Source organism: Pseudorca crassidens, chromosome 19, assembly GCF_039906515.1.
Source record: "Pseudorca crassidens isolate mPseCra1 chromosome 19, mPseCra1.hap1, whole genome shotgun sequence".
Taxonomy (NCBI): Eukaryota; Metazoa; Chordata; class Mammalia; order Artiodactyla; family Delphinidae; genus Pseudorca; species Pseudorca crassidens.
Genome location: NC_090314.1, coordinates 48,768,750 through 48,796,394, shown reverse-complemented (window position 1 = coordinate 48,796,394; position 27,645 = coordinate 48,768,750). Strand labels below are relative to the sequence as shown.

The window sequence follows — 27,645 nt, the reverse complement described above, 5'->3', positions numbered from 1 at the left end:
CTTAATTTAAAAAAACTTCTCTCTTTTCTCTTTAAATACTACAATTTCATTTTACCTCAGCAGACACCTAGAAACAAAACACTGGACCCACCAGAGAAAACAGGGCAATAAAAGCATCAGAAATTCAAATCAACTATGGAAGACCTACTGTTAGCTGGCAGCTCTCAATTCTAAACAGAAGTGTCCCAGAACCTATCGGGTTTGACAAAAGTTTCTTAGAACTTGGGATTTGGGAAAGTTGGACTCCAACTGAATTCTATTACAAAGAAGGAAATTAAGGTCGATGCATCAAATGAACACCCAAAGAAACATTTAAAAAACGTGTTTGAGGGACTTCCCTGGCAGTTCAGTGGTTAAGACTCCGTGATTCCACTGCAGCGTACGTGGGTTTGATCCCTGGTCGGGGAACTAAGATCCCACATGCCGTGCGGCCAAAAAAAATAAAATAAAAATATTTTTAACAAGTGTTTGACTAAAACTCAGTATGTGAGATTATTAATAACGTGTCCTCCTAGTTACTTTGTCCTGGAATATATATAGGTTATTTGTAGCTATCACTGCTACAATATCTTCTGAAAAATGCCAAGCTGTATGCAAGATCTTTTTGCTAAAGTCCAGACTGTCGACACTGATCTCGTCTTTTCTCTGCTTGCCCCTCACGCACACTGCTCAGTTTTAGGATAGCTTGGGGTTTGCTGTTTTCCCTCAAGGCCTCGAGTAACATCACACTTGCTGTTTCGGTCAAACATCCTGAAGAAGTTGTTGTAGGAGCCTGTTATAATGACACTGTCTGACCCATTCCACACACACTCAAAGTTATCAAAAATGCAGTCATTTTTGTAGAGGGAGCACAGCCTGCTGCAGAGGTAGCTGTGAACCAGGTAAGTCTCAGTGGGGCGGTTTTCCATGTTGAGATCCCAAACTTTGATGGTCAGATAGTCTCTGGTCATGATATACCTCCCACTGTGGCTGAACTTCACATCCGAAATCGGAGAGATAATTTCAGAGAATAACGACCTGTTGCCTGGATCTTCCGGCTCTTCAAAAACTGGTCATGGAGGGTCTCCGGGGAAGCAAGGGGTGTGGGGGGCAGCTGTGGTTCACTGTGGGGGCAAGGACACTGGTGGCAGAGGCACTGGGGACCAGTCATCTGCGTGAGCTCTCTTGGAGGCCGCCACCCCCGCACCACCCAACAACCTGCAGGCTCCGGTGCTGGGACGCCTCAAGCCAAACGACAAACAGGGTGGGAGCACAGCCCTGCCAGTTCACTCTTTCTATTTTTTTTTCTTTTTTTCTTCTTTTTAAAATTTATTTATTTATTTTATTTTTGGCTGCCTTGGATCTTTGCTGCTGCGCGCGGGCTTTCTCTAGTTGTGGCGATTTTCGTTGCGGTGACTGGCTTTCTCATTGCGGTGTCTTCTCTTGTTGCCGAGCACGAGCTCTAGGCACACGGGCTTCAGTAGTTGCGACTCGTGGGCTCTAGAGCGCAGGCTCAGTAGTTGTGGTGCACAGGCTTAGTTGCTCCGCGGCATGTTGGATCTTCCCGGAGCGGGGCTTGAACCCGTGTCCCCCGCACTGGCAGGCAGATTCTTAACCACTGCGCCACCAGGGCTTCTGCAGTGGAAGTGTGGAGTCTTAACCATCCGACTGCCAGGGAAGTCCCTAGGAAAAATTTAAGCCTACAGGAAAGTTGAAAAAGTGTTAAAACAGCCCCCCACCTAGATTTTCCAATTAGCATTTTGCCACATATGCTGTCTCTCTCTCTCTAATAGATACATATAAACTATATATAAATCTAATACCTATATATAAACTATGTATATACCTATGTATATACCTATATATAACATAAATACAATTTATATAAATATTACATATATTATATGTAACATATACAGATATATATGTATAGTTTGTTATTGTTGAACCACTGGAAAACTTTCAGGCATCTTGCTCCCTCACCCCTAAATACTACAATACTACAACATGTGTCTCCTAAGAACCAGACCTCTCTCACGTTAACTGAAACTGCACAACGCAGATGGGACTCGAACCCATGGGCTGGGACTCGAACCCACTGTCTTTTAATTGAGATCACACACCAGGTCTCAGGACTTAATGAAGCTCAGATTCTTTATGTCTCAGTGCAGAAGTAATTCAGCAAGAGGCAAAGTGATAGGTAAGAAGTGGATTTATTTAGAGAGATACACATTCCATAGACAGAATGCAGTCTTCCTCAAAAGGCAAGAGCGACCCCAAAATATGGGGTGGTTAGTTTAGGCTGTTGTTTTTTTTTGCCACATGGCTTGCGGGATCTTAGTTACGCGACCAGGTATTGAACCCAGGCCAAGGCAGTGAAAGCGTGGAGTCCTAACCACTGGACTGCCAGGGAATTCCCTGGGGTGGTTAGTTTTATGGGCTGGATAATTACATAGGCTAATTATGCAATTACCCAGCCCATAAAAGTGGGAGAATTATTCCAACTATTTGGCGGGGGAGGGCAGGGGTTTCCAAGAATTGGGCCACTGCCCACTTTTTAGCCCTTTATGGTTAGCCTCAGAACGATCCTGGTGCCCGCGAGTGTGCCATTTAGATGCTAATGTATTACAATGAGCGTATAATGAGACTCAAGGTCTACTGGAAGTGGAATCTTCCACCAGCTTGGGCCTAATCAGTTCTAACCAGTTTTTGTGGTATCTTCAACAGCTATGTCATTCTTTTAAAGGTTGTGCCCTGCCCTCTTCCCTCCTGTTTCTTTTTTTTGGCTGCACCACGTGACATGTGGAATCTTAGTTCCCCCACCAGGGAATGAAACCCCGCCCCCTGCAGTGTAAGTGTGGAGTCTTAACCACTGGATCGCCAGGGAAGCCCCTTCCCCCTGTTTCATAACCACATACCATTATCACACCCAAGAAATTAAATGCTGATACAATAATCTAATATAAAGTCCATTTTCATATTTCTTCATTTGCCCCCAAAAGGTCCTCCATAGATACTTTTTTTTTTTTTTTTTTTTTGCGGTACGCGGGCCTCTCACTGTTGTGGCCTCCGCTCCGCGGCATGTGGAATCTTCCCGGACCGGGACACAGAACCCGCGTCCCCTGCATCGGCAGGCGGACTCCCAACCACCGCGCCACCAGGGAAGCCCCATAGCTACCTTTTTTTTTTTTTCTTTCTTCTTTTTTGCGGTACGCGGGCCTCTCACTTCTGTGGCCTCTCCCGCCGCAGAACACAGGCTCCGGACGCGCAGGACCAGCGGCCATGGCCGCGGCATGTGGCATCCTCCCGGACCGGGGCACGAACCCACGTCCCCTGCATCGGCAGGCGGACTCCCAACCACCGCGCCACCAGGGAAGCCCCCCATAGCTACTTTTTAATCCAGCTTTCATTCAGGGAAGAGGCCCACCCCAATTTAACTTTCAGATCCACCACTCCACCCAGAGTGTTCAAAGTCGGGTGACTTCTTTACCAAATCTAAAAAGCCCTCTCTGGCCTTGGCAGGGGGGTAACCCAGGGCAGTCTCCAATGTGGGCTTCTGGGTCAAAACACATTCGGTTCCCCCCCTCCCTTCCTTGCTCCGTCCCCTCTACCAGTCCTGTGAATGTTGGGGGACCCCAGGCCTTTGTGCTGGGCCTCTTCTCTCCAGTTCCCAGGTGGTCTCATCTAGGCTGGTGGCTTTAACACCAGCTGCATGCTGATGCCACCCATATTTCCAGCATCCAAGCTCTGACATCCCCCAACTCCAGACTGATGTACCCCACTGCTTTCTTCTCAGCATCTCCCCTGTGACGGGCCATCAACATCTCAAACTTAACATGTCCAAACTGAGGTCTTAACGTCTTCCCTTCTTTCCCATCTCAATAACAGCATCCCCCTCACCTATCATCTGCCCCGATTCCACCCTTCCCTCACCAGCCCCCCAACCACTGGGTCTTGTCTGGACCCCTGCTCCCTGCATCTTCCCCGCCGCCTCTGACGTCTGGTCCACCCTCAGGGGTCTGCATAGCGCGGGAGCCTCCAAACTGCTCCTTACGCTTGCCCCCCCCCCCACCGGCACATTTTCCAGCATTGCTAATCTTTTAAAATTGTAATTCAGGTCAGACCACTCCCTCTTTTTAAAACCCTCCAACAGCTTCTCCTTGTAATGAGAAAACCCCCAACTCAGCGGGGTTTCTGAGGCCCTTGGTGGTCTAGTCCTGGCTTTCTCCAATCTACTCCACCATTCTTTCCGGTGACCCTACCCTGGCCTCCACTTAGTTCCTTAAATACCCAGGCTTTACCCCCTCGGCCCTTTTGTTTCTACAGGCTCTCCCCTCTGGCTGCTACGCCCTTACCCTGGGTCTCAAGGTCGGCCTGCCTGTTGGAGTTCGCCCCGGCTCTAAGCTCACGCCGCCCTCTCCAGGCAATCTCCTGGGGAGGGCTCTGATTGGCTTAGCTGGTATCACATGAACACCCTTGTCCAATCATCTGTGGCCAAGAACAGGTCACTGGGAGGAAAACACGGCTGCCAGGAGTTGCACTGGTTCCCCTGGGGGTTGGAGGTTTGGGGCAGGGGAGCGGTTTTGGGGGAAGAAGGTGGGCAATGTCTCTAAGTCTGCTCAGCCTTCAGTGCGCTTGGCCTCTCAGCAGCGCTTAACCTATTGGGAACTACCCCTTTTATTTTTCCAATAAAATGTCTATTTTAGCCAAAAAGGGCAATATATACTTACTGATAAAAGAGTTAAAAAATACAGAAAATAACAAGGGGGAAAAAAAACAGGATTACACCAGCTGAGGACAACCACTGTTAGCCTCCATCGGCTCTGTTGTCGCCTCCCTGGTCAATCTCCAGCCATGAACCTTGAACGGATCCTCACCTTCCACCGCTTCTGCTTTTTCATTGTATATCTGGATTCTTTCTCCCATTTTTTTTTTTTTTTTTCGGCTCTCACTGAGATATCACCCACTGCAATGGCTTCAACCAACCACCACGTTTATGCGGGTGATTCCCTAACTGAAATCCTTTCCCACCAATTTCTTGGTTTCAGATTTGTATCTGGCTGCTAGATGGCCCCACAGGATGGCCCCACAGGATGGCTGTGGGTGGCTCAAACTGGGAGGCTCTCCTTCCATACCCTGAAGTCTCTTCCTTCTTCTCTGGATTGAAGCCCTACTTATGGCATTGATGAAGTAAAATTCATATTCTATGGCAAGACGAGAAAAATTTAAACAAAATTTTTCTTTGCCTGTTTGGGCCTCCTCTCTCCCCTTTAGTGTGTAGTGTGCATCTGCATCAACCAGACCTTCTTAAGCAATAACCTTCCTTCTTAATCTTGTAGGGGGCCACAATGACCCACGACCCACTACTCACTGTGCATGTGTAGGTCTGGATTGTGTCAACTGTCAATACTACGTCATTTGATGTAGGACCCTTTGTCTCAAAAACTTATATAACTGTGCTTTGACCTCTAACTGATGGAACAGTCCTCAGAGTTTTCTGAAAGACTGTCTCCAGGGTTATAATCCTCAGGTTAGCTCCAATAAAATTTTCCATTTCTTTCTCAGAGAACTGTCCCATGTACCATCCTTCCAGAACAGCCACGATCCTGTCCATTTGCTGCTCTTCCCCCATAAATGGGTCTTTGTGAAATTCCATTTCTTTGGCTGGACACCATCATCCCATCCCCATCCACTTGGTAAACTCATCTTCCAAGACCCTGCCCAAGGTTTACCTGCTCTGTAACATCCTCCCGAGAAGTCCTGCTCTTCTGTGCTCCAGGAAAATGCCATTTATGGAAGTCACTTCTGTACAAATAAATGTAAAAAGCCTGGATTTTTTCCTCGATACCACGGATGCCACCGTCCCAAATTCCTGACCCACTGAGACTTTGCTCAAACAGTTAGACTGCCCTATATGCATACAGAAATGCTAAAGACTTTACACAACAATTCTCTCCACAGATGTTTCCCTGAGACACAGTGTGGGCTGGGCAGAGGGGGAAGGTAGAGTGAGGGGTTCACTCACATCTACCTCCATCAACTCTGCCCCTCCATCTGGGAGGCTGATGCCACCTGAGGGGCCTAGTCACACTGTGACTTTCATGGGCTCTGGGCACTTTTGATTTCATGAGCCCTTTCCTCCATTCATTAAAAATTTTTTTTTTTTTTTGCGGTACGCAGGCCTCTCACTGTTGTGGCCTCTCCCGTTGCAGAGCACAGGCTCCGGATGCGCAGGCTCAGCGGCCATGGCTCACGGGCCCAGCCGCTCCGCGGCATGTGGGATCTTCCCAGACCGGGGCATGAACCCGTGTCCCCTGCATCAGCAGGCAGACTCTCAACCACTGCACCACCAGGGAAGCCGCCAATTTTTTTTTTTTAATAAATGTATTGGTATAAAAACAAACATAACCTAGGCTGCCTTCATTATCATATATTCATTTCCAACTATTCATTTTTTCCTTCTGTTTTTTTTTTTTAATTTACTAAAATTTTTTTTTTTTTAATCTTTGGCTGCACCAGGCGGCTTGCGGGCTTGTGGGATCTTAGTTCCCCGAGCAGGGATTGAACCTGGGCCCTCCAGTAAAAGCACGAAGTCCTAACCACTGGAAAACCAGGGAATTCCCCTCTTCTGGTTTTAAAATAAAACAAATTAAAACGTTTTCAAGGGCCCCTGAAAGTATTGTGGGCCCAAGTCAATGCACTGTAGAGGAGATTGTGCCCTGTGCCTCATGAAGAAGCTGACTCTGGCTGAGGGCAACAACCTGAAACTCACTGAAAGCTCGAAGGTTTTATCTCCTCTTAACTGTTCTTTGAGACTTGAGAGATGTAGATTAATGCTTCTTGCTACAATCTTATCAAGACTCAGGGACACATGGTTATTCTCTCTAGGCAAAAGTCGCCAAGGGACATACCATCTATATAACTGCTAAATACACAACATACGATAAAGCGTGCCTTGCGCAAACTAGCCTTATAAATACATAATAGCCCACAGAGGCTGGCTCTCAATGCTGTCCCCTCAAGGAGTTAGGATGGAGTTATGGGGGCCGCTTGGGCTGCTGGATGATTATTATTGTTCATACCTGACTGACAGTTGAGGAAACTGAGAGGAATCTGGTCACTGAGCCAAGATGATGCAGAGCACAAATGAATTAGTGACTCCAGGATTTCCATCCTGGTCTGTGCTCTTATGAGTTGCTTTGGACAGACAGACAGAGTTTGAGGTGCCTGAGGGCCTTCTAGGGGAGAGAGACATCAGGAGGTATTTAGATAAACTAGTTCAAGGATCAGGTGAGATCCCTAGCTCGTGACATAGATTTGGGAATTATCCAAGTGTTGGTGGCATTTAAAGATTCAAAGTGGATCAGCTTGCTCACTCTGTTGCAATCTCTGTACCATGAAACCACCCTGAGTGGGCCCCTTCCCTTGGGGAGATGAGCAGCTTTGCTCTCTTGTGGGCTCTTACTCCCTACTCTTTCCCAGGTATGCCTGGCTCCTGAGAAACATTTACAGGGCAACTTCTGTCCACAGGCCCTGGGCTACCAGTTTGGGCTTCCATCTCCAGCCCCACTATTTCCTGCTGGATTAGATGCCAGAACTTGACTTTCCTCACTTTGATGCCTGATCTCTCTGTGGAACCAGCACCTCTGTGCACTCACCCACACAGTAAGTATTTATTGAGCACCAACTATGTGCAGGACACCATTGTAGGTACTGAGGATACAACTGTGCACAAAGTTGACAAAGTCTCTTGAACCCAAGGAGCTTATAGTCTAGAGGCAGGAGGCAGACAATAAACAAATAATAGTTCCAGGTGTCAGGAATACAATAAAGCCTCATAATGTGGCATGAGTGAGGGCACAGGAGGGCTCTGAGGAGTGGCGGTGACACTGGTCAAGGTTGTTGGTGGGAAAGGAGTCTCAGAGGGGGGATGTTGCAGCTGAGCCCTGAATGAGGAGATGGTAGCGGCTGTGAGGAGATAGGGTGCGCGGAGGGCCCTTCCAGCAGGAGCAGTGAGCTGTGCAGGTCCAGGCTTGGTATGCCTGGAAGGCCCTCCTGATGGGGGGGAGGGGCTTGGAAAGGCAGAAAGAGCCAAGGCAGGCAGGGGGTCCTGCCCTGGGTGAAAGGCCCAACCTAGGGCCACCAAGGACCAGCTGACAAGATGGGAAGAGAAGACCCCTTTTTCCTGGGGAAGGAGAAAGAGGGAGGAAAAGCAGCAAGGAAGAAGCAGCAGCAGGATCGGGGCCCTTGTTAAAAAATTGTTAAGAATTTCAAGATGGTGACAGCAGAGCATTGAACCTGGTGAGGGCCCTTCTGAGCACGAGCATGGTGCCACTCAACAGGACACGGTCCATGACACTGGTCCCAACCCAGTGGAGACCCTTGGGAAGATGAGGCACGGAATCCAGGTCCTCCTTTCACCCCAGGCTGAGCCTCACCTCGCAGGCAGGGCCACAGGACACACGGTAAAGGTGGTGGGTTAAAATTTTCTATTTTGATGAAAATGTTGCAAACTGTACAATGTTGCAAAACCAACATAATTTATGTAACTGATTTCATGGACTTTTGATTACACTTCTGACAGTTGCAGTGTTCTTCTTTCCCTTGGGAGATCTGGGGCAGATGGGGCCCGGGAATCTCTCCTTCTCACAATAGGGTTAACCTCTGAGCAGGTGTGACATGTTCCCGGGCAGGCACAGTTGGTTGGAGCCAAGAATGTTTAACCCCCTATATTATGTCAAATATCATTTATATCAAACCACCCCTCCTTAATCTTAGGCTAATTACCTTATGATTAACACTAGTCCTCTGACCTTGGTAAACCATTTATTCTCCCCGAACTTCAGATTTCCTCAACTGTAAAAAGGAGATAATTATACTTCACAGGGGTGCTGTGAGGATTAAACATATGAAAAGCCTTTTTAGAGTATTAAGGTCTAAACAAATGCCAGGTAGTGTTACTACAGATCTGCTCAGTGGTTGCCTCACCCGTGCAGACAGGGGATTCGGGACAGCCACGGCTTGACAGAAGCCTCTCTTTGTGCCACTGACTCTGAGGCTCTGGTGTATTCTTAGCAATCAACTTCTGATCTTCAGTTTCTCAAGCAGCTTCCTTTCCTGGGGAGATCCCCTTGGCTTGTCAGGTATGCCTCAGATCACAGATCAATAATCCTGGTTTATATAAGAGACTCTCGTGAGTTGGGCTGCCTTCATAATTTTAATTGTCCCTAAATGAACCGAGAAGAATCCAGATCCTGGACCTGAGGGTCTGAAGGAGAAAAGTAATCATTCTCTCTAATTTCTTAGTGCACTTGGGTAATACTCTTATTAATTAGTTTTTTAAATTAATCGATAGTTGCGGCATGCAGGGCTCTCTAGTTGTGGCGCGCGGGCTGTAGAGCAGGCAGGCTTAGTTGCCCCGCGGCATGTGTGATCTTAGTTCCCCGACCAGGGATCGAACTTGAGTCCCCTGCATTGGAAGGTGGAGTCTTAACCACTGGACCACCAGCGAACTCCTAGTAATATGCTTATTAAAAGGTGCTAAAGGCAGATACTTTTATTACAAGAGTGAGCAATGGTCCCCTAAGCTTCTATTTGTGATGCAGTGTTGCCCATGCCGTGGGGTGGAGTCTACCAAGATCCTTAGGCCTTTGCAGTGGCCGTTCCTTCTGCCTTGAAGGCCCTGCCTCCACACATCCCATGAAAAATGTCACCTCCTCCAGGAGATCTTCTCTGCCCATCCCACCTCAGAGGGCCCTTTCCCCTACTCCGTGTCACCTCTCTATCCTCCCTACCCTGCTCGATTCTTCCTGGCATATGCCCACCTGACTCATGTTTTATAGGTTTACTGTTGGAATCGCCCCATTTAAGTGTGAGCTCCGAGAGAGCTGTGACTCTGCTCTGTCCACTGCGGTGTTTCCAGGCCTGGGGCTCAGAGCTTTTGACCAGCAATGGGATCCAGATAGAACTTATATTATTCTCGTTTTCATTGTATTTATTTTTTAAAAATACTTTTGTTCAGGACAAATACTTATTTTACATTTATCACAGTGATATTGTTTCCTTTAAAAATAAATTTAAGAATGTAATTTTAAAAGATCAAGTAAATAATGGTGGTGCCCAGATGTCACATAAAGGGTGCTCTGTGGATGCCTTTTGGGGACTCTGCTTGGTCTGTAAACCCATTCTGGCAACTGCTTACTCCTAACTGTGTGTGCGCGTGCAAACACACACACACACAGAGAAACACACTCATATTACAGAGACATCAAGCCTTAGGGTTGATGGTCGCCTCCTACAAGTGGACCAAGGAGCAGGGAAGGTCCTTGGCCAGACTGGGGAGTGCTGGTGAGTACACACTTCCCAGGGCTCCTGAGGCCCCTCTACCTTTCTGCCTGGGCGTCCATGAGACACTCTGTGTCCTCCTACCTTCTGTTTTCTCCCTTAAGCCAGCTTGAGCTGCTGATACTTGCAACCACAGTCCTGTACGCTACGGTCTTCTGAAGTTAAATACAAACTGTGTGCCAATGCATGTCTGTTGTCGGGGGTGGGGGCATGGCAGGAAAAAGCTATTTAGTCATTCAGTCCTCATGCATCGTGCACGACCGTGGGCCAGGTGCTGGCTACTCGGCTAAGTGCTGAGAATACAAAGTTCCCCCAAGGAATTCATCATTTCCTGAGCTCCACTGAGTGTCAGCCTTAATCACCCAATAAATGCTGAGCAATGGGAAGCAAGGCTGAGCAGGGCATGGGGGGCTCACTGGCGGCACAGGACATGAGGCCTTTCTCCAGTCCTGCTCCTCCCCGTGGAAGTGTTTAAAGTGTGGCTCCTTCTAAGGATTTTTTTTTTTTTTTGCTGCGCCGTGGGCTTAGTTCCCCAACTAGGGATTGAACCTGGGACCTCAGCAGTGAAAGCATGGAGTCCTAACCACTGGACCACCAGGGAATTCCTGGATATTTTAAGTTTTAATGGAGAAAGGAAGGTGGGGGGTGAATGAATGAATGCAATTTGGGGCTTACCTCAGGGTGAAGATGCCAAGTTTGAGCCCTTGGTCAAGGTTACTGGCTACTGTGTCTCAGGGCCCCCACTGGAGCATGGAATCTGACTGTGGCTGTTTGTCCTGTAACCTGGTCATGTAGTACAGTCCACTGACTACAGTCAAGAGACAATCGATATCCAATCTTGCACCTAGAAATTCACTGGAGTAAAGTGAGGTGGCTGTGACACACCATTTTGGTGTTTTTACTCGCAAAATTCATCACCAGCACTCCTCCCACCTCTCAACCCAGGCTCCCAAATCAACCTGCACGCCAAATTAAGAAGCATATAAAAATGTGCAACGCATCGATGCAGCCCGGCACTGAAAATAGCAGCTGCAGCCACAAACCAAAAAAAGGCCTTTGTGAAGAGTGAAAGAAGCGGTTTGTCCTGAGTTCATCTTTTAAGCCACAGATAGAACCCCCTACTATTACTAAAGTAACGTCTTTAATCAAAGATAGGAATCAATTAGAGGAAAGTAGGATGTCTTAGTACATTAGATTTTCCTTTTCCTACTAAGTTTCCAAGGCCCTAATTTCCTAGTCAGAGCCAAGAGAGTATGAACTCACACGAAGGCAGGTAGTGGACCCACTGCATAGATTTGACAGCATTAGCAGAGGGCAGGTTCAAGATGAAGCACACAAAATCGGGCGATGAATCACTTCTGAGGTGTAAGAACCCATGGTCTCCAGGTGACAGTGTTACACCCTGACCCTGGGCACCACCTTCAGGAACACGGCTTCTAATAGCTCTGGTGCACCTGTCTCAAATTAAACTGTCCCTCATGTTTCAAACAACGTTGAATTTATCTCCTCAGCCAAATTAACACCACTTAAGAAGATCAGTTTCAGAAACACTTCTCTACTAGACTCGAATCTAAACCACACAACTTCCTGAGCAGTTTCACATGTGGAGCTACCTTCCCAGCCAACACAAGCACTTTTCTTCTTTAAGAGTATTGAGTCAGACAGACGTAGAGAACAAACGTATGGACACCAAGGGGGGAAAGTGGCGGGGTGGGGTGGGGTGGGGGGTAGTGGCATGAATTGGGAGATTGGGATTGACATATATACACTAATATGTGTAAAATAGATAATAAGAACCTGCTGTATAAAAAAGTAAAAAAAATAAAATTCAAAAAAAAGAGTATCGAGTCAGACTGGAGTCAGACTTATAGTCCAGGCAGTCTGTATTTTTTTGAGTGGCACTGAGGTCATACTTTAATCTACCCTAACCATATTTAATTGTCCTCTGCCCCCCATTAGTGATTCCAAGGCTGAAAAATTATGCAAAGTCCCTTACAGAGTTCAAGTTAGCTTGACAGATAAAGAGTCAGAGAGCTTGGCAGGTGGCAGAGAGGTACAGGGAGCGGGAGAGGGGGAGGAAAAGGCTCAACTTTTATACCTAAGCCCAAGGCACAAGGCAGGTACTAGGATGATGGAATAAAAATTGTTCCTGTTGCTTTGAAATGCTTCAGCGATGCCAAAGGAAGGTTTTCTTGTTCTGTTTTTGAAAGCTACAAATCATTATTCATCAAATGAAGCCAATGATCAGGTGTACCAAATTAAGTGTCCCCAAACTATAATTTTTCTCTTGTGAGGAAAGCTGCCTTTACTGGAGTGCACAGACCAAAAGATAGAAAAGCCTTTTTGTGACTAGTTGAACCTTCTTATAGAAGTCCCACCAATTTTTTCATCTCCTGGCACATGGGATATGCTAATTCTTTGGCTTTTGCTGACCCACCTTGTAAAACCTTCTCTAAGTGGTCTTTGTTCATCTTCAGTTTCTCAATTTCACTCTTAATTGAAGCAAATTTCTCAATCACAGTATCTGCCACCATCAGCTTGTAGCGAGTGGTGTTGATGCCAGCACTGAGGCAGACCACCTCCTCTGCTGGGAGTCCCGTCACTGCTGCATGGATGGAGACCTTGTTGGAGATGCCCCCTCAGCTGGCTGGGCGTAGGTGACCTCTGAGGTGAAGTCTATCACAGCCTTGCGGACTTCTGCAAGGAAGGTCTTTAGTGGATCATTTAATAAAGCTGTTCTTCATTTCAAAAGACAAATGAAATACATTCCAGTGACTCAGTGTTTTCATTTTATTTTTAAAATTTATTTATTTTTGGCTGCACTGGGTCTTCGTTGCTGCGTGTAGTCTTTCGCCAGTTGCAGCGAGCGGGGGCTACTATTCATTGCGGTGCAGACTTCTCATTGCAGTGGCTTCTCTTGTTGTGGAGCATGGGCTCTAGGCACATGGGCTTCAGTAGTTGTGGCTCGTGGGCTCTAGAGCGCAGGCTCAGTAGTTGTGGTGCACGGGCTTAGTTGCTCCGCAACATGTGGGATCTTCCCGGACCATGGCTTGAACCCGTGTCTCCTGCATTGGCAGGCGGATTCCTAACCACTGCGCCACCAGGAAAGCCCCAGTGTTTTCATTTTAAATAAATTCATTACAATGGAAAAGATGGGCGCTCCTTTACTCCTACCTTTTAAAACAGGTGAAACCAAGCAAGGTAGGTGTTAGTGCAGGGGCAGAGGGGTTGTGGTGGCTCTGTGGGGTGCTGAATCCAGGGCAGGAGGGTGTCTGGGTGAGGAGGGTGACTAGGTGAGGTAATGATGGAAACAGTGGCTTGGAGAGGGTGTCAAAGAGCCCAAGAGGTGAGAGGGCATCCATGTGTGGTGACAAAAGAATGGTTACATATGACTGGATTATCCCAATATGTTGAGGATTGTGGGCATTTGGGATTGTTGGAAAAGAGAACAAGTACAGAGAGAAAGAATAAAAACTAGAATAAATCCTGTGGTGTTGGATTGGAATCAAAGGTACTGGTTTGAACTGGTTTTCAACATATATATATGTTTTTTTTTTTTTGCGGTACGCGGGCCTCTCACTGTCGGGCCTCTCACTGTCGTGGCCTCGCCCGTTGTGGAGCACAGGCTCAGCGGCCATGGCTCACGGGCCCAGCCGCTCCACGGCATGTGGGATCTTCCCGGACCGGGGCACGAACCCGTGTCCCCTGCATCAGCAGGCGGACTCTCAACTACTGCGCCACCAGGGAAGCCCTCAATATATATTTAAGTACAGAAATATAGATGCATGTATGTATACATATACATATATCCCTGAGCTCCATCCACTGAGGGGGCCTGGGAATAGGCACCACAATAGCAATGAGCACCCTTGGCTTGGTTTCTAAATACCTTGCTCTAGTAAAAGAAACTAGAACTCCTTGGGGGAAATAGCTGGTTCAGACTGGGGCAGAGAAAGTACAAGGTGAGCCTGGAACAACTTGTGCTTGAAGTGCTGGAACGGTATTTCATTTGTCCTTTGAAATGAAGAACAGATATATTAAATGATCCACTAAAGACCTTCCCTCAGCATCTCTAAAGCATTCATAACAACAGGAACAGTTTTTATTCCATCTTCCCAGCACCTACCTTGTGCTTTGCAGCTAGGTATAAAACCTGAGTCTTGGGACTTCCCTGGTGGCGCAGTGGTTAAGAATCTGCCTGCCAATGCAGTGTAAATGGGTTCGAGCCCTGGTTCAGGAAGATCCCACACACTGCAGAGCAACTAAGCCCATGCACCATAACTACCGAGCCTGCGCTCTATAGAGCCCGTGAGCCACAACTACTGAGCCCGCGAGCCACAACTACTGAAGCCCGTGCACCTAGAGCCCATGCTCTGCAACAAAGAGAAACCACCACAATGAGTAGCCCCCACGTAGCAACAAAGACCCAATGCAGCCAAAAATTAAATAAATGAATAAAAATTTAAAAAAAAAAAGCAGAGTCTTCCTGCTTCCTGCACATATCAAAAGGTCACAGAAGCATTTGAAGGGGCTCCCACTGGCCAAATCTGGGACAACATGAGCATCAATATCATAAAATATCAAAATGATAGTAATATATAATAATCATTGAGTAAAACAAACCCATGAGTCCATAAGCAAATGAATAGAGAAAAGGAAGCCTTCCTTATGGTAGAATGCCAACCAATAAGTATAGGAGGAATGTGGGATTCAAAAACATTACTTGGCTGCCATCATAGTAGTAATTCAGCCAAGAAACAGCAATAGATGCTTAAACTAAGGGGTAGAGTTTAACGAGGAATGGGATATTTAGTCTCAAAGCACTACCCTACAAAGTAGTTATTAGGAACTTTTCAGTGGAGAAACCCAGCAGGCACCACCCCAATTAAGTGATCAAAGTTAACACCACCACCACCAGGGTTCATCAAAATCATGGATCACAATAGCATCACTTCTGATATTCCTGCCCAAAATATGTACTTGAACCAAATCATGAGGCATTAACAAACCCTCAAATTTGAGGGCAGTCTGCAAAATAGCCTGTAATCTTCAAATGTCAAGATCATGAAAACAAACTTCAAGGATTGTTCCAGACTGAGAGACTGAGAAATGACTACTATATGTAACAGAAGGCCTTTTTTTTTTTGATGATAAAGGATATTATTGGGACCATTGGGAAAACTTGGTTACCTGTGGATAGTAGGATTTCCATGTTAATTTCTACTTCCATGTTAATTATCCACTTCTGATGGATATATTCAGTGATATAGGAGAACATCTTCAGTTACACGAATTACACAGTATAAAATATGCAGCAGTGTTGGGATATCACCTTGCAACTTACTCTTAAAAATGATTCAAGGGGACTTCCCTGGTGGCGCAGTGGTTAAGAATCCACCTGCCAATGCAGGGGACACGGGTTCCAGCCCTGGTCTGGAAAGATCCCACATGCCGCGAAGCAACTGAGCCTATGCTCTAGAGACCGTGAACCACAACTGCTGAGCCTGGGTACTGCAACTACTGAAGCCCATGCTCCTAGAGCCTGTGCTCCGCAACAAGAGCAGCCACCACAGTGAGAAGCCCGCGCACCGCAATGAAGAGTAGCCCCCGCTCGCTGCAACTAGAGAAAGCCCGCACGCAGCAACGAAGACCCAACACAGCCAAAAATAACTAAAATTCAATCTTTAAAAAAAAAATGGTTCAAGGGACCTCCCTGGAGGTCCAGTGGTTAAGACTCCGTGCTTCCACTGCAGGGTTCACCGGTTTAATTCCTAATCAGGGAAGTAAGATCCCACATGTCATGTAGTGTGGCCAAAAAAAAAAGAAAAAACAATTCAGAAAAAAGTTGACTATTCTCACAGTATTTCTGGTACTGTACTTCTCTGTAAGTTTGGAATTATTAAAATAAATGCTTATGACTTATATTTTTATAAATAAAATAAACAATTATGAGAATATTAAAGTTTGAGTTAAAAACCCAAAATGTAGGAATGAAGAATTGAAAATTCTTAATTCAGTAAAATGAAGAACACATCATATAGTTTGTGGACCATCAACGGGGGCGATCACATTAAAAAAGTTAACAGGGATGAAAGGCTCACATTCAGAAATGAAATGGCTAAAATGTCTCTCAGTCAAACATTTAAGGGCACACACAGAAAGACAATTTGCTAAAAGTGAAGATCCTTTTAATTTTTTTAGATGCAGGTTACTTAGATGGGGAAACAGTACTTAAAATTCCATGGAACTAAGGTCAAGCAGAGACCATGACCAACTACTTAACAAGGACACCGTATTTTGATGCTCTTTTTTTGAGTCAGGACAATATCCAAAGACAGGTGATTCTTCCTAATTTGTATCTCTGATGACCAATGAATGAGGCCTTTAGTCATCTTTGTATCAATTTCTTAGTCTAGGCATTTGAATCCCCAACTAATTTAATGCAACTTAGTTATTCACTTCATCATATATAATACTTACACATGGAAATAAATTCTTTGATTCCCATGAATAACATTTCAACTATTAAGTTACAAAATGGCAAGAAAGATTCTTTGAGATCTCCAAGTAAGAAAAAAAAATGAGAAAAGTATATACCACAGGGCTTCACAAATATGAAGCAAAAATGGTTAGAATCTTTTTTTGTTGTTGTTGTGTTTTTTTAAAAACATCTTTATTGGAGTATAATTGCTTTACAATGGTGTGTTTCTGCTTTATAAAAAATGGTTAGAATCTTGATATAAAATAATTCTTCCTAGGTTCAAATCTGTTGGAATCCTTGAATGGTTTAATATCTACAAGACACCATTTGTGGGCGTTCTTTTTAAAAAGCCCCAATGACCTCGCCTGTCAGGAGCAGGTGCCTCTCAGCTGGTGCTGGACAGAAGAGGCTTACGATATTTGCACTGAATCCAAACTCGGTACATTGTCAGTTGTTTCCCTCGATTCACTTGCAACCGGCGATCCACCAGGTTCTGAACCTTTTCCAGTCCAGCAGTAGTGAAAAGTGCGTCCAGTTCATCTAGTTTGGAAAGAGATGTTTATATATTTTCCCCTGAAGAAAAAGCACTGTGCCTACCACTTCCCACGTTAAATGGCACTCTGTGAGATTGCTGTCCTTATTTATAGATTTTAAATGGCTTGAGCAGTATTGTTTAGTTACACATGCAGTAGTGGCTTGGTAGCAGGAAGTCCACATTTAGGTAGGGGAAGGCAAACCATGAGTGAATGGCAACCTGGAACCCACAGGGAGAACCTCTCTAAAAGTTAGCTGATGAGAAAGAATTTTCTAGGGTTCTACGTACACCTTACAATTATATGCAAAAATTGACATATATGGCATGTCAAGGCCATTTTTTTTTTTTTTTTAGGAGAGAGGTTCCATCGCTAACTAAAGGTTCAAAAAAGTATGTGACCTGACAAACGGCCCAGGAATGAAGTATTCATAAGGCACTGGAGGAGGAGGAAACCGGCAGCAGGACAAGCAGCAGAGGAGAGCAGTTCTGAGTTATACCTAGAACCCAGGGGGCCACGAGTTCACCGTAACTAAGGTGCACCTAAGGTACAACCCAGCTTAGAGCCTGAAACAGCTACAGTGGAGTCTTGCAAAATGGGCAGGTTCCTGTTTTGGACAAAGTGATAGAGAGGAAGAGCAGCCAGTAGAAGAGCAAAGGAGGGACAGAAGGATCCGACAAGCTGAGCCTACTTGGAGCAGTGAGTGGTTCAAGGTGGCTGAAGGTAGGCTGAGAGGTGGGGAAGGGCAGAGAAGAGGCTGCGAAAGATAGAAGGGGCCAGATGATTTCACTTCTGAAAGCACACGGAGGAACATGTAATCTGGCCCTGTGGGGGCTGTCAGCATAAAGACGAGTGCTTTCATACCTTGTGTGAAGAAGTACACTCTGGTGCCATCGCCTCTCACATAGAAATTTTCAGACAGACACTGACCTGCAGAGTGGTGTGGTAAAGACCAGAGAAACTTTAAAGCACTTCTTTGAATTTCATTGCCAATCAAATGTGCATCAAGATATCAATTTCTTGGGCCAAGAACGGATCCTTTTCTTGGTTACACTGGTACTTTGCAGGAATCTGCAATTTCTCTCCTACAAAGGAATGGTGCTTTGGAGAAGAGCAGCCCAAGGGGAATAATCAAACTTCAGTGTTAGCTAACACATGCAATTCTCAGCCCCCTGTTCTACAGTTCCGTTTCATGATGAAAATAGCTTGTTTTTCCCTCCCTCCCCGATTAAATAAATAGCGCATACACTTTGTTTAAAAACAGAAACAACTTTCTAAACAGCCTTCTGCCCCTCTAAAAACACGTTTAAAAAAACCTCAAGGAATATAGCTAAGTTTAAGGAAATCTGAGACAGCCACTATTCCTGTTTTAGTGACTGTCCTTTTGCATGTCTCTCTACGTACCCACATGCACATTCATAAATATGATCACATATATACTGTTTTTATCAAAGACACACACTTCCCCTCCTGCTGCTAAGCCCCCTGACCTTGTCAATTTAACAACCTGATATGTAATCAATCCTTCTATACCTTTTGAATGTCCAAATAATCTTATTTTTCCCCAGTTACTGTTATACATGGGATTAAGTTTAAAATACCCATGTGCACATTGCTTTTCTCACTTGGTAATATAGCATGGAAACCCCCCCAAGACCAGTGGTATGGGGTCTATCTCATGTGATATGCACAACATTCCCCTATCCAGAGGCAGTCACTTTGTTTCCAAGATTTTGCTTATCATACACATAATATGTGCTGGTTCTTGAATAAATCCCAAAAGGACTGTTGGATTGGAGAGATAACACTAGGATGCTTAAAGAAAGGCTGTAACCATTTCTATTTCTACCAATAATGGAAGAGTGTATCTCTTTCTCTGAATCAGCCAGCAATAGGTTATCTCATTGTTATTTTTATTTTCTTGAAATTTTGGTTTCAGCCATTTGGATCTGCTCTTTAGTAAATCAACTCTAAAACACTTCTTGTCTGTTTTTTGGTGGGTCACTGATCTTTTCCCTTATCAATTTGCCAACAGCCCTGCTTGAAGAGCACTGACATTGTCTTTATCTGTTCCTTTAACTGAAAATATTTGTCCTCAATCTGTCATTTGTCTTTTAACTTTAGTGGCATCTTTTGCCATACCACACTTAAAAACTATTTATGTAATCAAATGCCTTTTTCTAAAAAAGACCTCCCTAACGCCTAGATTATACAAGTCTTCAAAAACATACCACCCTTATCATGTATTAAATGGCTTTATGTATGGAGCTATATAATTTGAGAGTCTCTATTTTATTCCACTAATTTGTATGACTATTCTTATGGCAAAACCGTTGTTTTGATTATAGTGGGAAAATACCTTTTTTAAACCGAAGCTGAGCCATGTCATAGCGGCCATAATCTCGCAGAAGCATCATCCCTCCAGGCTTCAGAAGCCTGCTTAGCCTGTTGATAGCGTTCTGCATCCTGTGGGGCAGCAGGGAACGAAGATCAGATCTCTTTAAGGATAGGGTTCCTCTCCCCTGTAGCATATCCCGAAAAGCCCTGAAATCTCCTCCGCTCTTGTTTCAGTTATAACCTGAGCACATGCCCAAACCTCTGCTGTGCCTTCTGCTGCCTGCTCACAACTGTGCCTCCGATCCACTGCCTTCAGTATGAAGAGGTCTGAAGAGGCCTGCTTCTTCAGCAGAGGTCCACCGTGGGGGAAGTTATATGCTCTCTGCCTGATTCACTTCCCACTCCTCATGGGGAAGCCAATCCTACACCAGGCTCCCATGGATCTGAGAGGACCCCTGACCACCCGGTATGGAGACTGCTAGTTGACCCATCTGCCTGCCCCACTAGGCCCAAGCTCTTTGAATGCAGCCTGCATCCTTCCATCTGTTAAATGAAGACTGAACCTAGAACTTACAATTTACATGGTGATACAGTCTGTATGCAAATGAGTACTCTGGGCAGACTGCTTTACACTTCTGACTGCACTTTCCATATACAGAGTCTCAGTGCAGGTTTCAGCTTTAACCACTGCAAAAGTATAAATGCTTAAAACTTACAAAAACCATTTGAAAGTCTATTTAAATACTGAATAATGAATTTTTAATTTTAATGTTTTGTTTCAGTCCATATCAGTTTTTAAAAGTGTACAGCATGTAAGCTTCTGCAATTAATGTTTAAAACCATGCCAGGCTGTTTGGGCTGCCCTCCACCTGCCTTTATTTCTCACTCACAATATCCCTGTCAGGTCAGATGACACAATGCTATCCTAGAGGAAATGTGGGCTAGAGAAAGTCAGTCACCCCCCCACCCCCTGCAACTGCCCCGAATGCTACTGCCTCCTTGAGACAGTATTTCACCTTCGTCGGGACAACTGGCTGCCTGTCTAGGAGACTTTAATGGTATCTTTTAGGGGAAACCAACCGACTTTCCTTTTATCTAATCGTGATTTTACGGAATTCTCCTGTACTATAGTTTTCTGAAGAAGTTAAACAGAGAACACCTGAGTTAAACTTCACTGTAAATTTTGTGCTGTTAATAAGCTTGTTTTATTGAAAGCATTTAAAAGGCCAATAATGGGATGTTCTCTAATAGCTGTGGCATCCACAGTTCTAAGACATCATGCTATGTGATGGTCAATAGGAAATTTCCACATACCCACTAAGACAGCCCCCTCACTCTCTGGGGATGTTAAACCATAATCATGAGAAGAACCGAGCACTGCAGTCAACAAGCAGAGGTTTAGATGCTAAACCAGAAGTTGGACTCCAAGACAAATTTAGAAAAATAGTTGAGAAGCTCCTACTGCTCCTAGGATGGAGGAGCTTCTTCCTGCCTATCAGAACATTAATAAAATCCTTCTTATTTAGGTTCCAACTCTGACATCCAGGTCCCTGACCAAAGCTTTGTTTTTGCTATGCTACTGGCTAAGGGATCTAAAACTTACTTGTCTGGAATGATTGCTGAGAGAACAAATATGAGGATGATGACATCAAGACTATCCCCGGGCACTGGGTAACTCTTATCTTCATCACACAGGTCGTGAACAAAGGCAAAACACCGAGAAGGATCATATGCTGAATTTGTCTGCAGACAGATGGAAGAGAGGACACAGGTTAGAAAATGTTCACATAGCCTCAAGAAAAGCTATCTTGCTTTAAACGTAATCACCGCCTCTTCCCACTGAGGAGATAGTCTTGCCATTATGGCAAACATTCTTACTCTTAGGGTAAGAATCAGGAACAACTCTAGGACCCTGTGGAATCTAACTGGTATGCTTAAAATGGAATGTTCCCAACTCCTCTAATTTTAGTCTTTATTCTGATGCGGAGTCAGATCTGAGGACTGGAAAATGACCAGGAAGGTAAGTGACCAAAAGGGCAAAGAGAAACCTCATAAGGAGGAAAACAAAACGTACTGAAAAAGCATGATTTAAACTCCTACTACAGCGTATGACACAGATCATAGAATTCTCCAGGAAAATCTCTCTCTCTAGATGTGGAAGATTTAACCTACAATTTATTATCATTAAATTAACTAAGGATAAGCCTCAATATTCGTCTGGTATAGGTTTGCAAGAATAGTTCCAAAAGTGGGAATTCCCTGGCAGTCCAGTTAGGGAATGCTTTCACTGTTAGGAGCCTGGGTTCGATCCCTGGTCAGGGAACTTAGATCCTGCAAGCCAAGCAGTGAAGAAAAAAAAAAAAAATCCAGAATTATTACCAATTCCTGAGCTCCTATGCTAGGAGCATCATACATTATTGTAACACGCACATTTTTAGGGTAACTTCCCTATCCACATCTCTCTTCTCCAAAAATGTGACTTTGTTCCTCATTGGCCACAGCTAATTGAAACAGGGCAAGTAGACTGTCAGCTGGGTTGAGTCAATCAGACTTTCTGGGGACTTTGGAATCAAGACACTGTCATTGAGGGGAGGTTTTGGGAACACGTGAAGAGGGGAGACTTGTAAGGGACTGGGAGGGGCAAGTATGCTGAGGCCAAGGCCACATGCAAAACCAGGAAAAACTTATTAGAGAAAGCTGGTCTGCAAAGAAAAAACAACACAAAAGGCAAATGGGCAATGAGAGATAAGACACTGTGAACTTGAGGGAGGTATTGTGATAGGAGCGGGCGGCAACATCTCACCAGCCAGCCAGTTTGCCTTTGGTATCTGACACCTTTTCAGGGCTGAGTTTTAGTCCTGGCTACACTTTTCGCCCTTGAGTTCTATGACAATCCCTTTAGCTGAGTTTGTCTAGAAGTTTCTGTAACTTGTAACTCAAAGAATCCTGAATGAAATAATCATCTCATTTTAATCCTTAAAACATGAGTTTGGGTAGGTCAAGAGACCCGCCCAAAGTTTCACAGCAGGCAAGCAACATATTCTGTATTCACATTTGGCCCTTTCCTCTACTCCATGCTGTTTCAGTACATCTTTTACTTTCAGACCACAGTACAATAAGAAAATAGCTAGAGACCTTGATTTTTAGCAGACCCTTTCCCCTTTAAGTCAGTGAAAATTAGTGACAGGAGCACTGCACTTACCTGGACCAGTTCTACAGCTGTGGAAGAAAAATCACAACAGTAAACAAAGAGTCTTGGATCACTGAAATGGGCAGAAAAACAGCAGAACAATTAGATTACAAACTGTACTATGTCTATTCTCTTTCCTATGTAGCAGAGTTAAAATATGAAGGTACCATATATTAACAATGCAACAGGTTTAACGCCCACTAATTTCCCTGATGACAAAGATAACTCATAAATAAAATTAAGTCAAAACAATCCATAAATGGATAATGTAGATATCTAATCTCCTATAACCCACAATTCCCAATAACCACTATTACCACTTGGATGCAGTAAGAGTTCTAAGAAACAACAACCCCTCACTTTTCTCTTCTTTGCTGTCATGTAGTTAAACTTTACAACAAACTTACTTGTTAGTTTGTAAAATTGGAAAGACTGTGTTTCCCACACCACAACCAACCTGTAGACAGAAATGAACTATTAATCACAGAACTTTCCAAAGAATTAATTCCCTAAAGCTAGATAAATAATCAACAACGGATAATCTTGTCTAATTGTATTAGGGAAGGTGTAGTGACCAGAGCTACATAGTACCCATGACATTCCCTGCCCTTGACCTCGGGAACCCTTAAAGAGATAGCCATAAAAGATGAGAGCACGGGCTTTCACTAGCGGGAGGGAGATGGTCTGGAAAAAAGGGCATGGGCTGCTTTTACTTTCTGAGTTTTGGCAAATGGTCCTGTAAACAAAACATTTTCTTACTGAGCTCCACTATTTCATTATTGGAAAAATGTTTCTAGCAGACTGGGTTGAAAAATTCATGAAAGGAGGACCATGGCAACACTGTCCTAAATTCAGCGCTGCGTGTGGTAATAATAAAAACAGCACCATTTACTAAGGGCTTACTGCGTGCCAGACACTATTCTCAGTCATTTTACATACCTTACTTCAATTAACCCCCGTAACAACTATGAGGCAGAGAGAGGCAGAAGTCCCATTCTGCTGGGTAAGGGACTAGCACAAAGTCATGCCAGAGGACTCAGTCCCAAAACTAGTCAGCTTCTGGTGGAGTGTGTTGTCACTTCTGTGAACATTTGTTACAGTGGCCACCCTAGGCACTTTTTCAGGTCTAGCCTAGCCTCTGCCACACATCCAAACTGAGAAAACAAGAATTCTCCCACAATTGAGAGTAGGTACCACCGCAACTAACCTCTCCATCTCATAACTATCTTAGAAGTAACAAAAGTTGTCTTCTGACCTGGGACTCTTTACTAGATGGCAGGTACAGCAGGATGCTACAACTTCTGGATGCAATATAATGCTCCCAATAGCAGGTGATCTGTCTTTGTTTGCCATGACCACCAGCTATCTGGTCTGCATCTAGGGCATTTCATTAGTTCAAACACCTGGAGGTGTTTCCAGGCCAACATAAGGGTCCAGTCTAGTCAGGTTCATCAGTCAGAAGTTACTTTGGTGGTCAGCCTCTCTACTGCCACCCTATGTGCATAGTAAGACAGCCTCATTAAGCCCACTACCAGGATAATAAAGGGAGGTTACCTCCAGTATTCGGTAGGTGGCTGAGGATCCAGGAAACTCATCAGCACAGATTTCCAGGTGACGGAGTTTCTGAGTTACATTCTCTTCCACAGGAGGTGGCTGTGTTTTACGTCCAAGGCTGACTGAAGAACAACTGTGCTGTGCTTCTATTATTAAACCAGATCCATCCTCACTGCTTCTACACACAGGTACTTCACTCCCCTTGTTCTCTGAGAGCAAAGCCTTCAAGTGATTTTGGTTTTGGCTAGGTGCCAGCTCTGGGAATTCAGTAAAAAGCCAATGTCTATCCTTGAAAAACCCATTTTCATGGATTTTGTAGAAGTCATTCCAGTATTTGTTGGCATTGATCTCATAATCAACTGTAAATAGTTAAGAAAGAATTTTAAGAACCATCTCTCAATATTTTATCTGTATATAGTGTAAATCACCATCCTGCTTCACCAAAATTTGTACTAAAAGTTATATTCAAGTAAAGCCACAGTCTCAGAGCTGGTGGTCATTTAGTCCTACCACCTATCACACTTGAATTTGCTGTGTATCTTGTCCTTCCAGGGAGTTCAACTTCTGCCAGAGAACTTACTACCTATCAAATTTCCCCTCACATCTTTGGATGGCTCTTAACTACTAGAAAATCCTAACATTAAGCAAAAAATCTGTCTAATCATTTCTGATCAAAAGGTCCTACTATTTCTCAGGGCCAAAGAGAACAACTCTTTTGTATTTGAGGACAATTATTTCCCCTTCTAAATCCTCTTTTACAAGCTAAACGTCCCAGGTTCTTCAGTTACTCCCCATGTGAAATCAATGGTTATGATACAGGTAGCTCTTTACATTATGTTCCTCTGTCAGTGATTCTTTAGAGTGTGGAGCCCAGAAATAAATTCTCTACTACTAATAGAGACTAAAAATGGAAATAGAAAATGCTGACAAGAGGGGAAAATGTCTTCAGATGAGAAGAGATTTGATGATAGAGTACAGGAGAGACTAAGGCACGGACTATTTAAAAGAAAGCTGCTGTTTAACGTAAGCAGACCTAGATTTCAGTTTTTCCTTTTTACTAATTTATTATTTTTTTGAGATAACACTGGTTTATAACTAGATTTCAGTTTTCTGCTCTTTTCCAATACAGGGCCTTGACTAGTGTAGTAGGAGAATAAAAACCCGAGAAACTGGATTTCAATTCCACCACTACTAACTGCTTACCTCTGGGCAAGGCACTTAATGTCCTGAGGTCCAAGATTCTTTAACTGTAAAAAGAGGATATTGGACTATATGATTTTCAAAATCCCTTTCAACCTTAACTTGCTTTGATCTAGTCTTTGTCAAACTATGTAGGGTGAATATTTTGTAACCGGAATCTTCTAATTGTTGTTCAGAACTCTTTCAGTGGGTACTACTCTCCCATTCCTAGCGCTACCTTCAATTGTCACTTAGGACACAGGCCCAACCAGTCCTAGTTTTTTAGTATCTAGGGAGACGTTGCAGTGAAATCATCCACCTCTGCAGAAGGGGCCTCTTTTTCTTTGGCCAGACTTATTTCCACTCTGCTTCATCCATCTTTCCTTGGCAGAAGCCCTAAATCCTCATAGCCATCACACAAAGAAAAGGCACATAATTCACTACTCATTAGCCATCCCCCCAACAATATTTAGAATCTGACCACTTGAATCTAGCTTTAATGGCAACATTTCCTCAGGCGAAGTGTAATGATGGAGAAAGTATCGATACACCCTCTAAGACAATCATGTGACCACACGGTTGCCACACGCCAGCCATATTAACAAGGATCTAGTCAACATAATTAAAGACTTAAATCACTAGAAAATACTATCAAGATGGTTATCTTCTTCCAAACAAAAAACCAAAACCAAACCAAAACACGCTCTACGCCCTAACAAGATTTTAAGGCGCAGCCCTTTCCCATCCTTGCCCATCCCCTCCACTCCCGTTCTACCTCCGAATTCTGTATCAGTCCACTAACAAAGACCCGGCGGCCTCGGTTCTCTGGCCTCTCCGGGAGAACACGTCCAGCAGTACTGGCTGTCTATACCACTGTGGGCCCACCTGGGCGCACCTTGTTTCTCCTGGCACACCCGCTGGGTACTGTTCTCCTGGACTTTCCTCTCCGCCGCCGCGGCCTGCTCTTCTGACCACTCCACACTGTCCCTGAGAAAATCAAACGGGTAGCTTAGGGGCCTCAGGTTCCCGCTGCGGGTAGGTGAGTCCATGGCCCCGGAGCGCCTCTCCCGTGGGAGGAGAGCGCCTCGAGCAGGGCAGCGGGACTCTGGCCGGCGGTCAAGGGTTTCTCGGAGCGCTCCACGGCGCCGGGACAGAGGGCGAACCGCAGGCCGGGCGAGGGGCAGGGCGGTTACCAGGCATTGTGGTGGAAGACGCGCGCCGGGTCGCTCAGAAACCGGCTCCCAAACTGCTGCCTCTTCCCGCAGACCGCGGTGTGTTCACCTTCAGTGTAGGAGGCGTCCATGACACCGGAGCCGGAAATCCCTACCTTTCCCTAACGCGAGCACTTCCTGCGAGGTCACGCCCCCTTCCGGAAGGCGAGCGGTCTGGGCGGGAAAAGACGGAGGCGGGGCGAGGCGAGGAGGGGCGGGGCGGGGCGGCCCTGGGGGCGGGGCGGCCTTGGAATTGGGCATCCAGGCGGCGCTCGGGGTCCGTCGGGTCGCGCGGGGCTCCTTGGGGAAGGAGAGGTGGCGGGGTGTCGCCCCAGAGTCGTTTGTCCCTGAAGAGGCCGGCGAAAAAGTGGGAGACGTTCTACTTGAGCCTCCTTTCTAATGCTGGGATCCTCTAACAGGTTCCCTAGTTTCCCTTAAGTTGTAAGGCTGGAAAAATCTAGAATCACTTTAAGAATTAAGGGTACCTAGTTCCACTGTAGAGCTAATGACCAAGATAATTGAGGAAGGTAGCAAGCAGGGTGACGAAATAGGGCAGTTTTCCAGCTTCTATAGTCAGATTATCACAGTGTGAAAAAGGAAAAAAAAATGTGTATACATGTATATTTAAAAAGTATATATATAATAGTGTGGAACTATATATATATATTTTCTGGGGGAGGATATGAAATGAATTCTGAGAACACGAGGTTTATTCGTCAGATGAAATCGAATATCCAAGGACAAGTTTAAAAATATAACTACCTTTTTGGATTATCTGTATGAGAGCTTATTTGCACAATCAGAATTGTAATACATACACATATGTAGTTATATTAA

At 44.9% G+C, this 27,645-nt stretch overlaps 1 protein-coding gene and 1 pseudogene across 10 annotated transcripts; both read right to left on the bottom strand.

The window, feature by feature from the left end:
• LOC137211676 (serine/threonine-protein phosphatase 2A 55 kDa regulatory subunit B beta isoform-like) lies at positions 1-15,601 on the bottom strand (annotated as a pseudogene).
• On the bottom strand, positions 8,791-26,947 carry METTL2A (methyltransferase 2A, tRNA N3-cytidine). 10 transcript variants are annotated; one of them, XM_067717480.1, is made up of 11 exons: positions 26,791-26,947; positions 26,493-26,584; positions 24,419-24,777; positions 23,272-23,321; positions 22,877-22,937; positions 21,278-21,417; positions 19,697-19,803; positions 18,202-18,267; positions 12,761-17,344; positions 8,968-11,178; positions 8,791-8,835 (listed from the first exon to the last, which is right to left on the bottom strand). In XM_067717480.1, the coding sequence occupies exons 1-9, from the start codon at positions 26,898-26,900 to the stop codon at positions 17,190-17,192; spliced, it is 1,140 nt and encodes a 379-aa protein (XP_067573581.1). In that variant the 5' UTR covers positions 26,901-26,947; the 3' UTR covers positions 8,791-8,835; positions 8,968-11,178; positions 12,761-17,189. The 10 variants fall into 10 exon arrangements, with proteins under 10 accessions (XP_067573581.1, XP_067573580.1, XP_067573579.1 ...); XM_067717479.1 differs by having other exon boundaries at positions 8,791-9,150; positions 10,999-11,178; XM_067717478.1 differs by having other exon boundaries at positions 8,791-11,178.
• Between the last annotated feature and the right edge of the window lie 698 nt (positions 26,948-27,645).